At 44.4% G+C, this 13,777-nt stretch overlaps 1 protein-coding gene across 21 annotated transcripts in view; it reads left to right on the top strand.

Annotated features, from left to right (window-relative positions):
* NRCAM (neuronal cell adhesion molecule) overlaps positions 1–13,777 on the top strand; it is a 288,233-nt gene that overhangs the window by 230,300 nt on the left and 44,156 nt on the right. For all 21 annotated transcript variants that reach the window (XR_015248105.1, XM_086696976.1, XM_086696975.1 and 18 more), the window contains 5 exons: positions 461–592; positions 8,408–8,551; positions 11,603–11,714; positions 13,216–13,382; positions 13,475–13,622. Coding sequence is in view for 20 of the 21 variants with exons in the window: in XM_086696976.1 (XP_086553102.1) it covers positions 461–592; positions 8,408–8,551; positions 11,603–11,714; positions 13,216–13,382; positions 13,475–13,622 (703 nt within the window). In the remaining variant the exon portion in view is untranslated. The remainder of the gene's footprint in view (positions 1–460; positions 593–8,407; positions 8,552–11,602; positions 11,715–13,215; positions 13,383–13,474; positions 13,623–13,777) is intronic.

The following is a 13,777-nucleotide window of genomic DNA, read 5'->3' as shown; positions in this document are numbered from 1 at the left end:
GGCTCACGGGGCACTCTATACTGGCTTTGTGACTTCTCGAAAGTGGGAAGTCTTTTGACTTGCTTCCTGGTTTTATAATTAGGTGTATTCTGCAGGACTCAGAACTTAAATTCATGCTTCTCAACACGTCTCTGTACTGTAAATTGCTCTGCCTCTTTTGTGAAATCTGTTACCTCTTTCATGCCTGATGAATTTAATGTAAAACGAGATGACATTTATAGCACAAGGGTCTAGAAACAATACACAGTCGTCTGTGAATCTCTTTAAACATTCTTTTGAAAATCTCAAGTGTTCTTTGGGACATCGCTTACAAATCTATCCACTCTTAAGCAAATGAAGCCAATAGATGTTTTGCAAAATACTTATTCTTTATTATTAAAATAGTTCGACATACTAAATTTGCTAGAATACTTGCATGATTGAAAGTTTTGTGGGGTTTTTTTTTCTTTCCTTAATAAAGCGGCTCCATACTGGATCCTGGCACCTCAAAATCTTGTACTGTCCCCGGGAGAGGATGGGTCGCTGATCTGCAGAGCTAACGGCAACCCCAAGCCCAGGATCAGCTGGTTATCGAATGGCGTCCCAATAGAAAGTAAGTTTCCTCGCCTGGCTCTGGTGGTAGTCTCAGCGGGGAACACAGTGGGAGGGTGAAATACCGGTGGTTAAGGAAGGAAGCCGTGTACAGTTAACCGGTGGTTAAGGAAGGAAGCTGTGTGTGGTCTTCTTTTTTCCCCCGGCCTCACTCACCACCCACTGCTGCCTGCAGGAGACTGCACATTTTCCCCTTCTTGGAGTTCACACCTTCTCTTACACCCAGAGAGAGAGAGAGAGAGAGAGAGAGAATCAGCTTTTGTTTAAAACCCAGACTCAATGCTTATTTTATGACCTTCTGGTAGTCCTTAGGACCGAATAGTCTGTGCTCTTAACGTGATGCTGTGTGCTGATGGGGACTTGGCAATATTCGCCGTGTTCTATGTGGGCCCTACGAAGAACGACAGGGTCAGAAATAAACAGGACTGAAAAGCTCAGATTATCTTTTTCATTCAAAATGTCAAGTGGCTCAAGGAAATGTTGTAGGAGTCCAGGGAGATGCGGGGAAGGCTAGGGATAGAGCCGGGGGATGTGGCGAGAAGAAGAAACACAGCTGTTGTCATTTAGAGAGTTCCCATTCCTAAGCATAGCCGGGATGTTCCTAAGTTCTGTGGTCTTCAGAGGCTGTCCTGTTTAGAGCCCTTCAAAGAACAGGTTCCCCGACCGTGGTTGTATGCTGGACACTCCATCTTCGCTAAGTTTTCCCTCCCCAAGTATGCCGAGGTCACCTCGAGCAATACTGGCTGCTGTGTGCCACCTCGTGAGCCACCTTTCCTGGACCACTCCCGGCTTGCTCGCTCTCAAGCCAGCTTCCCTAGCCTGCCGCCGTGCCGCCCAGAACAGTCCCCCAGAGTGTGGCCACAGTCCTGTCCTCTGATCTTCTAGCACAGCAAAGGCCAGTTTTATAAAACCTGGTTAAAGGCTTGAAGATGAGAGAAGGCTTGAGGGTTATGGCAAAGAAAAAACAAACAAACAAACAGACTTAAAATGGATATTGTATCTCCTTGCTCACAGATTCCTTAGTCACAGGCATCCACAGACATCCCACTCGGTCTTCTTTTTTCCCCCGACCTCACTCACCACCCACTGCTGCCTGCAGGAGACTGCACATTTTCCCCTTCTTGGAGTTCACACCTTCTCTTACACCCAGAGAGAGAGAGAGAGAGAGACAATCAGCTTTTGTTTAAAACCCAGACTCAAGATCACCCTCCTAGCCAATAGTATAATAATCTGCAAAGATATTCTTAAGTTTATTTTTATTTATTTTGAGAGAGAGAGCAGGAAAGTGCAAGAGGGGCAGAGGGAGAGGGAGAGACAGAATCCCAAGCAGGCTCCAAGGCAGGGCTCGAACTCATGAACCATGAGATCATGCCCTGAGCTGAAACCACGAGTCAGACGCTTAACCGACTGAGCCACCCAGGCACCCATGAAATGATATTCTTGAGTCACAATGAAGACAACCTTCAGGCTTATGAAGTAGAACACCTTTGCTCCTCATTACCTCTGAGCCAGAATCAAAAATTTGTTCTACTTTTACTTGACCAAAAGGTCCATTAAACTGGCTTTCCTGAAAGAGTCTTCACCCTGCGATGGATCTGAGAGCTACCAGCAGATATTAAATGGCTTAGTCCCCATTTCTCACTATCAGGGTCTTACAACTGTGGGTCTAAACCAAGTAAGAGCTCCCCGTTCCATGCTGTTTATTAGGAATTTGTGTCACACTACACAGCACTTATCAGATACTCTAAAACAGACAGTCTGTGGTTACTGTAAAAGGAAGTATGTTCCAGGAAGAACACAGATTCTAAAGAGGCCAGGGGCTGGGGCTTGGATATTTCCACTCCCAGTTTTAACCACGATCAGGATCAGGAAGAAGTGCAGAGAGTACCTTGTGGTTGTGCATTGGGAAGCTGTTGCCAGGAGAGAAAACAGAGATGGTAGGCATACAGCCCAGACCTAAAGAAGAAGTTTTATGGTGCGGTATCTGATTTGCTCAGGAATGCATAAACAGTGGCAAGAAAGGACGGGGCGTGCTCAGTACTGTGACGGCACATCGTGCAGCTAGGGGGTTCTGTGCCCTTTACGGAAGGTTAACTGCACACCTGAGATCTGGCCTCAGGGGGACTGACAAGTGGCAAGGGCCGTGCATCTCACCCCCCAGCAGAAAAACCAGGGAGCTAGGGAAGGTTGGAAAGATAAACCCCTTCCTGATCCATGGTTCATAGTCCATCCAAACCTGCAACAGGCAGCGTCTCTCGGGGAGCCTTGTGGCTCCAGTTGTACTAAAGGCTTTGAAATTCACTCGTAGACACCCCTTTAAATGAGCTATCTGCGGGGAGCAGCAGTTGGGAAAGGCCTGCCTGGGGAGGGGAGGCGCAGGACGGCGGCCCTGAGATATAAGTTAGGCCCTCTAGAACCCCAGACCATCTGATTAGGTCCCGAGCAGAAAGAGTTAGAACAGAATCTCCCAAATCAGGTTCCAAATTAGTTCATTTCTTCCATCCCGAAAGTATGCATCAAGTCCCCACTGGAAGGACAGCAAAGTTAGGATCAAGATTCTATGGTGCCCACAGACCCAGGGTCCCCCGACCTCTGGCGTGCCTCAGAGCAGTCCCTCTGGTCCACAAGCGGGGAGAGACACCATGCAGCGTGGCAGCAAAGCAAGGGCCCTCCCTCACCCACCAGGCTGCCCCGCGGTGCCGGGAACAGGTGCCATATGCTTATACCAAGGTGATATGAAGTGTCTGAATGGTGGCTCTCTCCACATCTGGTGGCCAGGCTGAAAGTGCATGGGTCACTGTGTGGAATCTCATTGTTGAAAGGTGATGGCCTGAGGCACCTGGTGGGGACCCTCATAGCTCTCTGCACAACGATACTACAGGGCCCCCTTGTTCCCTACTAGCCCCCAGCAACTGATCCATCTCCCAGTTCTGCTGAGTCTTGCATAGCTAAGTTCAAAGCGAACCCTACGTGTCTCCACCTTGTGTTGCCCTCCCCTGATCCAACAGAAGGAGTATGTGAGGAAGAAAACTGTCAAGCAGTCGGTAGAAGTTTGAAGAGTTTTGTGCCTCTGCCCTTTCTATCCTGGTTGATAATTAGCCCATGAATCTGGAGGCCCCTAAACAGAATTGCCTTTGAGGTTTGGGAGCCATTCAGGACATGGGAGACGGGCTTCTTTCTCATCTGCAGCTTCTTGAGCTGTGCACCTGTAGATGCTTCCAGCAACGAGGGAGCGGTGGTGGGAGGGGGAGCGGTGGCGGAGAGGCCGGGTTGGCAAGGGAGAGCAGTCTGCTGCGGTATACGGAGGCACAGAATGGGCCTGGTGAGGATTCCTGACCTTCAAGGGGGCCTAGAATAGACCCCGGACATTAAATGGGAACATAGGCCATCTGGCAAGAACACCCTTCCACCTGAGAAGCTGCGGAAACCTTGCGGGGGGGTGGGGGGGTGGGGGCAGGCAGCTGCTGAGGGTGAGGGTCAGGGAACGGCCGTGTCTCTGCAGCATCATGCAAGGAGCTGTGCAGTGTCCCCACCAGGTGTGACACAACAGGGGACCACACTACCAGACACACCGCCTCCCCACTCCTGACTGTGGACAGTCACCTAAGGACAGTGATATCTCCTAGCTCAGCAGGCCCTGGCTGCCAAGTGCACATAGACCCTACAGAAGGAGAATCAGCGTCACGGAGAGGGAGGCGTAAGACTAGAGCTCTGTTAACAGAGTACTGCATTATCGATTTGTGACTGCATTTCAGAACTGGAATCTACTGTCTTAGAAAACTGGAAGAATTAACTCAGAAAAGTGTCTGGGGTCTAATCACAAACTCTTCCAAAGCCCTGTCCTCCCAGGACCGGCCAGGTTGCTTTAAATGTTCCTTGAAGCAAAAAACAAGACCAGACTAAGTATGGAATTTTCCTTAAACTACCTAAAATATTTTTTTTAAACAATCTACAGAAGTCAGAGCAAAGAACAGCAAAGTACAGAGCTGGCACTGGAAGAGATCTTTGATTTTATTGTGTGACCTGCAGTGTGTGGGAGGGTGTGAAAGTAGCACCCGGGACCAGGAAGACGACGTCCAAGGCCAAGGCCATGGACGATGTGAACCTGTCCCTGTCTTAAGAGTCAGCAGATGAGCCTAAAACATGTAGATCTTTAATCGTCCCCTATTTGAGTAGTGCAACAGCTCAGATTCTTCCAGATGGAGCACATACAAGATCTCACCATCATTGTTAAAAGGTCCCTTTTCTCTAAGGGATGAGGAGGGGAAGCAATGAAAAGAATGAGAGTAGACAGATCTCCTGTGGCCACACTTCTGTATTTGGGTGACATCAGACGGAGAGATTGAAAGCCAGGAGCACAGGAGAAGCTGCCAGGGGCATGGAGGCCTGGTCCAGGCTGGTCCCCAGATTCCACCAAGGCATCTCCCTTCTCCCTTTTCTCCAAAGTAAAGGGCTCAGTTGGCATTCCCTTCTGGGGGATGGAGTAAGCAGACGAAGGAAAATCTCCATCATGGCCAAATGTTCAGATTTCAAGGAGATGTTTATAAAGTAGACGGACTCAGAAAATCTGAGCCGTCATCTCATGCTAAACCACCAGGTGCTCCAGTCTCTAATTTCTCTTCTCCAAAGTGCACGTACTTTCTAGTTAATCCACTGCATAAAGTTCTTTTTGAAATAAAATGATGCAATAGACACAAAACTATCTGTTAAATTGATAGTGCTCTCTACACATATGAGGTGGCAATAATTCTCATTCTCATTATGTAACTGCTGGAAGCATTTCTAGGTTTGGCCAGCTGTGTCAGGACAGTTGGAATAAAGGAATGTATTGTTGGAAAGATACCAGCCCAGTTCTGAACCTTATCTTCGGGGCTCTAAATTGTACATGAGGCCTCTATGCTCAAATGTCTTTCTTTGTTGTTCATTGATAGCAAAAGAAGTTGCTTATTCCCAGAATTAATTGTTATTCCTTGGGATACCTGGGGTTTGGTTGCTGGAGAGTTACTCCTATCCGGTAGCCAGCACACAGAATCCAAGGGCTTCCAGTATCTCTACACTAGCAATGTTCTTCTTTATCCAGTACCGACTGAGCCTCCATATGTCACCGCTACCGTTCCCGGGTTTGTTTGTGTTTGTTTAGTTAAAGTACTTAAGGAAAATGTAGCCCAAATCCCTGTGGCGAGATATTAGCTTATTCCCTACTCTTACCTAAAGGATTTATTTTATTCCTAAACACCTTGCCAAAAAATAAATATTTGAAGACTGCTCCATTAAGCAGCAACAAGGCAGGTACAGTCAGATGCCTTTCAGGTAAAGAATAGCATTGAGATGAGTTGACAGCCAATAAAAATGCAAGGGCGGGCTACAAAAACGCTTTTTAAAATGGTTTATGTTGTGATTCATGAGTTCCCACTGAGGGAAGATTGTCCTCCTGGCTTCGTTGGTTGAGCTGGTCTTCCGAGTTCGTGGTGATGTATTTTTATTATAGTTTAAAAAAAACAAACCATAACATAAAATTTACCATCTTAATCATTTCTAAGTCTACAGTTCAGCAGTGTTAAGTACATTCATATTACTGTTGAATAGACCTCAAGAACTTTCTCATCTTGCAAACCTGGAGCTCTATGCCCATTAAACATCACATGGTGGTGTAACTTTTAAGAGGTCCATACACTCAAGGAACGTAAAGAGCTCTCCTCACATATCCAGAGAGATTCAGGCCAGGGCTCTGCCCAAGCATCATCGCTGTCTGAAATGCCCAGACACTACTCAACCGGCCCCCCTGCTGCCTACAATGTCCGCCGAGGTGCCATCAGAATGGTGGGCACTGAGAGTCCCCCAGTGTGGCCCAACACTGAGTGCCCAAGTGCTGGGTCCAAAACTGCTGAGAATAGCTGACAAAGAAAGAGATCCTAGAAACCCTGCTCTGTTCCAAAAGCTTTGCTTGGATGGATGTCACTGAGAGTGGGTGAGTCAGAAAGGCCCCAGTGATACTAGACTTGGGGTCTGGGACAAGTATACCCTTGGTGGCCCCGGTTTATACTGCATTCTCAGGGTACTTGGCTGCCTGCCACAGCCATAGTTTGCTTCCTAGGCCAGTGTGACATTTCTGTCCTCTGCTGTCATGTATTGATGCAGTCTTTACCCTGTTAGAGGGATTAGAACTTGTATTTATCTTTTGGTTGGAAGAGCATGTTTCTTAAGGCAATTTTGAAATATTCAGAGTCATAAGCAGCAGAAAGGAGCTAAGAAACCAACTCAAAGGATCCAGGCATCCCCCCCATCACTAGTGAGTTAACTGGAGTATCTAAGGTGATTTTACAAATTAGCTATTAGTTGTGATCGGAGTGTCGAACAACCACATACAGAACGGTCTGATGGTAAATTTTCTGTGGTTTGAAGCCACTAATTTTGTAACTTGCTACAGCAGCCGTGGAAAACAAACACAGCATGCGTGAGCACACTACTCCAGATCCACATACTAAAACAAGGATGAGTAACTATAGTTCTGTTTATTTGTATGAAAGTGAGTTAATAAACCACCGATGAACCAAACATTTGAGACTTGCAAGGAATCAAAGTGTCCAAACGCGGTGATAAGTATGTCTTAGACGCGCATCTTCTTTTCTGTCATCAAAGAGAAAAAAAAATGGTGTTTGGAATGGAAGCAAAGGCTTCTTTCTTAAGTGGGTCAAGTTGCAAGAACGGCTTTTGGAGAAAGAGTGCTGTCACTGAGTGTTGAGTTGGATCAGTGTGCTGAGGCCGGTACCTGTCAACCCTTTCAGTGTGCTTTTAATGCGGTGTAAGGTCACAGCCTAAGGTTCAGCACTCGCAGAAGGGCATTTATCTCCAGGAGCACCGCACTTCTACGTTGCTAGGCATGGCCTGGACTAAATTCTCACCTATTATGGTACTCTCATTCCACTGCAGTAAGGATCAGTCCCGGTCCTGACTTTGGTTTTTTGGTTTCTAGGTTTTTGGGGTTTTTTTTTTGATTTTGGTTTTTGGGTTTTTTTTGGTTTTTAACATACTTGAGAGGTTTAGCTAAAAAACACTCTCTTTAAGAGAAGTTTCACGTAATCTGTTTCGGCCTCAGGAGTTTCCGATTCAGGAAAAGAAATGTTTGATTATTGGCCCTGTATATTTACGTATGTACCTATAAATAAATAGGTATTTATTTATATTTTAGGTATTTATTTATTTATATATAAGTATAAATAATATATAATATTTCTATTTATAATATAATAATAATATATATAATATATATAAATAATATATATAATATATATAAATAATATATATATTATATAATATTTATATTTATAGGTATTTATTTATTATTTATCTATTTATGTCAACGAGAGGCTCGTAAAAGACACAGGTTTGGATGGGCTAGAGGGTTTCTGTATTTTCAATGAGCGTTTGCGGTCTCCTCTCGATAAATTAACTCACTTCTTCGTAAAGAACCACAGTTTCTTTGTGAAAAGGCAACGCCTTCCTGAATTTGTATTGCTGTTTTCACCTAACTTGTGCTTCCCCCCACTGCCGGATCTCTCAAAAACGATATTCAGTTTTACGGACTGAATCCACTCAGGACTAAATGAGTATCGAGCATAACCCTATGCTGACACGTGATAACTAAAATCTGAGGAAGAAAAATGATGGTTTCTGCCTAGGTTCTCAGTCTTCTCCTCCTTATTGCACATACCTAGATTCGTGTGTGTTTCTGTCGTACTTACTATAATGCAGACCTCAAACTGCACATCTTCTAAGCAAAGAGGAATAAATACGTGCTTTTTGTTTTTACACCCAGTTGCCCCTGATGACCCCAGCAGAAAAATCGATGGCGATACCATTATTTTTTCGAATGTTCAAGAAAGATCAAGTGCGGTGTATCAGTGCAACGCCTCTAACGAATACGGATATTTACTGGCAAACGCATTTGTAAATGTGCTGGGTAAGCGCTCCCTTGATTACAGAAATGACAAGTTCAGTGAATGACTGCTGTAGTGTTCCATTCATTCAGCAAAAATATACTGAGTACCTACCATGTGCAACACACAGAGGACTGAGAGCTAGATGGGGTATATGAAGGTGGATAAGATACAGACCTTGCCACGAAGGCTATTATACTCTGGCCTTGATGTTCTTTCATAAGACAGTTCTTTTTTTTATATATCTATTTATTTATTTTTGAGAGACAGCAGGGAGGGAAACAAAGAATCCCAAGCAAGCTCCACGCTGTCAGCGCAGAGCTCGACGCAGGACTCGAACCCACGAACCTTGAGATCATGACCTGAGCCGAAACTAAGAGGTGGCCGCTTAACCAACTGAGCCTCCCGGGCACTCCTATAACACAGTTCTTATAGTGTCCAATTATTCATTGGATAGGGGCGCCTGGGTGGCTCAGTCGGTTAAGCGTCCGACTTTGCCTCAGGTCATGATCGCACAGTCCGTGAGTTTGAGCCCCGCATCGGGCTCTGTGCTGACAGCTCAGAGCCTGGAGCCTGCTTCGGATTCTGTGTCTCCCTCTCTCGCTGACCCTCCCGCCTTCATGCTCTGTCTCTCTCTGTCTCAAAAATAAATAATAAATATTAAAAAAATTTTAAAAATATATTCATTGGATAATTAACCAGATAGTCAGGCAGCTCCATTCCCAGTCAAATGCTCCAAAGGAAAATAGCATTCATCTGCTTTTAGTAACGGGATGTTCCTGCTGTTCCATCTTTAGGAACTGGGAAGTTCAATAACAATTTCATGATTCTGATTTTTAAAAAATAAATCATTAATCATAATGTTTGGCCTTTATCCTAATCACAGATGTACATTTATTCATCAATTCTTAGCAATATGTTTAGAAAACTATGATACACTGAAACATCTTCCGAAATGGTTGGTGTTTTGTTTTGTTTGAGTGTCATCGACACACAATGTTACATGAGTTTCAGGTGTACAACTTAGTGATTTGACAAGTTTATACTTGTTTATACTTCATGCTTCTATTCACCACAAATGTAGCTACCATCTGTCCTGACGCTTTGCTGTTAATATCATTGATTTTGCTCCTTATGCTCGGCTTTTTATTCATGTGACTTACCCATTCCATAACTGGAGGCCCATATCTCCCTCTCCCCTTCCCCCATTTTGCCCGGCTCCCTACCCCCATGCCCATCAGCAACCATCAGCTCTCTCTAGTTAACAGTTCTGATCCTGTTTTTTGTTTGTTGATTTTTTTTTTTTTTTTAGATTCCACTTATGAATGGAATCATATGGTATTTGTCTTTCTCGGTCTGATTTATTTCACTTATCATAATACCATCTTGGTTCTTCCATGTTGTCTGAAATAGCACGATCTCATCCTTTTTATGGCTGTGTAATACTCCACACACACACATACATATATATACACACACACACACACTTTTACTTTATTCATTTGTCTATTCACGGACACTTAGGTTGCTTCCATGTCTTTTTTTTTAATGTTTATTTCTTTTTGAGAGAGAGAGAGAGAGAGAGAGAGAGAGAATGAGCGGGAGAGGGCCAGAGAGAGAGGGAGACACAGAATCCGAAGCAGGCTCCAGGCTCTGAGCTGTCAGCACAGAGGTCCAAACTCACAAGCCATGAAATCGTGACCTGAGCTGAAGTTGGATACTTAACCGACTGAGCCACCCCGGCACCCCACCATGTCTTGGCCATTGTAAGCAGTGCCACAATAAATATAGGGGTGTATGTATCTTTTCGAGCTAGCGTTGTTGTTTTCCTTGGGTGAATACCCAATAGGGGAATTACCGGATCATATGGTATTTCTATTTTTAGTTTTTTGAGGACCCTCCATACTGTTTTCCGGAGTGGCTGTACCAGTTTGCATTCCCACCAGCAGCGCACGAGGGTTCCTTTTTCTGTGCATCCTCTCCAACACGTGTTGTTTCTTGTCTTCTTGATTTTAGCCACCCTGACAGGGTATGAGGTGGTATCTCATTGTGGTTTTGATTTCCCTCATGAGGAGTGACACTGAGGACCTTTTCAGGTGTCTGTTGGCCATTCGTGTGTCTTCTTTTTACAAGGCACTGGACACAAATTGCCTTTACAATTTTCAATCACTTTACGTTCTCATTTCTGTTGCAGTGTGAGCCCTGGGGCTTCTGCCTGGCTTTTTAATCCCTCCTCCAAGGATGATCATTGGGTGCATCATCCACCCCCCTCCCACCATCCCCCCGACCCCCCAGCCCAGCTCCCTAATTCCCAATTTGATTGTACTGCATGAAATGGTTGGTTTATGTGATCATGATAGTTCTCATGCTGGACAAAAACTACCAAGACATCAAGTTTGTTAAAAAATTGATGTGAGGATTGTTTTCACGGTGCCAGAAATTATATGTCAACTCTTTAAGTGTAGTAGGCTCCCTTTCAAATGAAATTAAAGAGAGGAAGCCAAGCAGGACTTGGTATTTGTCCTTCATGCTTGAAACGAAGGGCAGGAAATCACACGCAGAGCTGAGCACAGTTACAATGTTGGTGGATGTTTAGGAGGAAGCTTGGATTTCTGGTTCTGTGTTTCGGTCACCCACACTTCGCTCTTTTCTGCCGCCTTGTCTGCTCGCCACCACCCCTACCCATTCATTCTCGTTCTAACCCTGAGGTTAGGATGGGCCCATCAGCTAACAAAGATGTACTTGACTGCTATTTTTGTGCCAGATACTGACCTAGTTTCTGGGGAGAAAGCAATAAAAGTCCCATTCCCTGCCCGTAAGGGACTCACAGTACAGTAGGAGATAGAGATAAATAGATCATTCAAATACTGTGCCTGAGAAAGACATGTGACAAGAGGTAGGAGAAAATGTGCATTTCTCCACCTTGACCGGTGGTGTCCTGCTAGAGAATGTTCAGGAAGAGGCATACTGATAATGCTTTACTATAAGCTTGCAATACAATACATATACATTTAGGCGGGCCGAAATGTTTATTTTATTTTAATATTTACTTTACCTTTTTAAACTGTTTTCAGCTGAGCCACCACGAATCCTTACATCTGCAAATACACTCTATCAGGTCATTGCAAACAGGCCTGCTTTACTAGATTGTGCCTTCTTTGGGTCTCCTCTTCCTACCATTGAGTGGTAAGTCGTGGCTCTGTTTATTTTTATTTACTTATTTATTTTGGGAGAGTGAGTGAGAGCAGGGGAGGGGCAGAGGAAGAAGGAGAGAAAGAATCCGAAGCAGGCTCCATGCCCAGTGCAGGCCCGATGAGGGGCTCGATCTCATGACCCTAGGATCATGATCTAAGCCGAAATCAAGAGTTAGACGCTTAACTTACTGAGCCAGCCAGGCAACCGTCTGTTTGTTTTTAATATTTACATTGACTGAAGCCTTCAAATCTCTCTGTGTGTTGGATTTTCATTTAGTCAGAGAACGGACAGTGCAGATTCCATCATACTATTATTATGAAATTCATTCATAAACAGGTATAACTACTTGCTGTGTGCTAAATGCCTAACACATGTCCAGTCTGTTTAGCAGCACACTTTGTCAACCACAGAGGTATCTGGAAATGCACTTTTTTAGGTTTATTTTTTTATTTATTTTGAGAAAGAGAGACAGAGAGAAAGTGGGGGAGGGGCAGAGAGAGAGGGAGACAGAATCCCAAGCTGGCAGCACAGAGCAACACGGGGTTTGAACTTACAAACCATGAGATCATGACCTGAGGTGAAGTCAAGAAGTGGACGCTTAACCGACTGAGCCACCCAGGTGCCCCTGGAAATGTATTTTTTAGAAATTGAAGGTCCTCCCGTATGTTACACGGACATCACCTGGGACTTCACAAGGAATGCTGGCTGGAGAGCTGGTTGGGGACATTCCTTGATAATAGAATATCATTTGGGGTCAGAGAGAGGTCCTATAAGCTCAAAAACAGAATTCATTCCCCAGTGTTCATTTTTAGTGCCCCTCCCACCCGAGCTTCCTGATTTGGATCCATTCACGCTCACTGGTACCCTTTTACCGGTGTCCTGGTGAGGTCACGCTTAGCTTAGGTTGACTTTGCCTCACCCCTTTTATCAGTCCCCACTTCTGTATGACGATAGCCTGGAAGTTGAATGGACACATACTTTGCATCCATGCTCTATTGTCTTTCTTCCCCGAATAAGTTCTTATTGATACGAATCAAAAGTCTCTTTAGAATTCAAATCAATCTTCCAATCGAGATCACTTTAGAATTGTAGCCTGTAGATGGGCTTACAGATAACTCCCAGTAGGGAGGAGATGTCAGAAAGCTCAGTCTTCATTTTGCCTGTTTTATCGTCTATTTAGAGGTAGAATAGATAGTGATGTATTTATGAAATATGAATCTCTGATACTGAAAATTAGAATTTGAGTATTTTGCGTTGTCAGCCTAATGCTTCCACACCATTTCTCATTAAATCTTCCCGTTTTACATCCTGCCTTACATTGACCCCACTGACTTACAGGCACGCAATTCCGAATGTCTTGTGCAGATTCCAAACGTCTCTGAACTTGATACTACAATGCAGACCATCATGTGTTGACCTCGAATGTAGCATTTTATGTCTGACTTCAAATTATGGGTTTTTTATTCCCTTTGTGATACTCTCTGTAATGAAGGTTCAAGGGAGCTAAGGGTAGCGCGCTCCGTGACGATATTTATGTTTTGCATGAAAATGGAACTTTGGAAATTCCTGTGGCCCAAAAGGACAGTACAGGAACTTACACGTGTGTTGCAAGGAATAAATTAGGAATGGCAAAGAATGAAGTTCACTTAGAAATCAAAGGTAAGGCAGAGGTGATGAAGCTTTTTCACGTATTATGTGGCTTTGAGCAAATTCTTCAGCTTTGGCGATGGATAACGGAAGTTAAATTTCAGATCCAACCAGGATCATTAAGCAGCCTGAATATGCAGTAGTGCAAAGAGGGAGCACGGTGTCCTTTGAATGCAAAGTGAAACACGATCACACCTTGACCCTCACCATCACGTGGCTGAAGGACAACGGTGAGCTGCCCAGTGACGGAAGGTATTTGAAGACCATTTCTTTCCTTTCTCTTCTTTGTCTCTTTAAGCGGCTTTGAACTAAAGGTTTATTGTAGAGTGACTTAGCAGAGATGTTTCTAAAGTGTCTGAAATCTGCTCTCTCCAAGAAAAAAAAAAAAGTATGTTTTTCTCCCCGCT

This window comes from Puma concolor, chromosome A2 (genome assembly GCF_028749965.1).
Source record: "Puma concolor isolate L17-30 chromosome A2, mPumCon1.1.hap2, whole genome shotgun sequence".
NCBI lineage: Eukaryota > Metazoa > Chordata > Mammalia > Carnivora > Felidae > Puma > Puma concolor.
The sequence above is the reverse complement of the archived record's forward strand: the minus strand, read 5'-3'. Positions and strand labels throughout refer to the sequence as shown.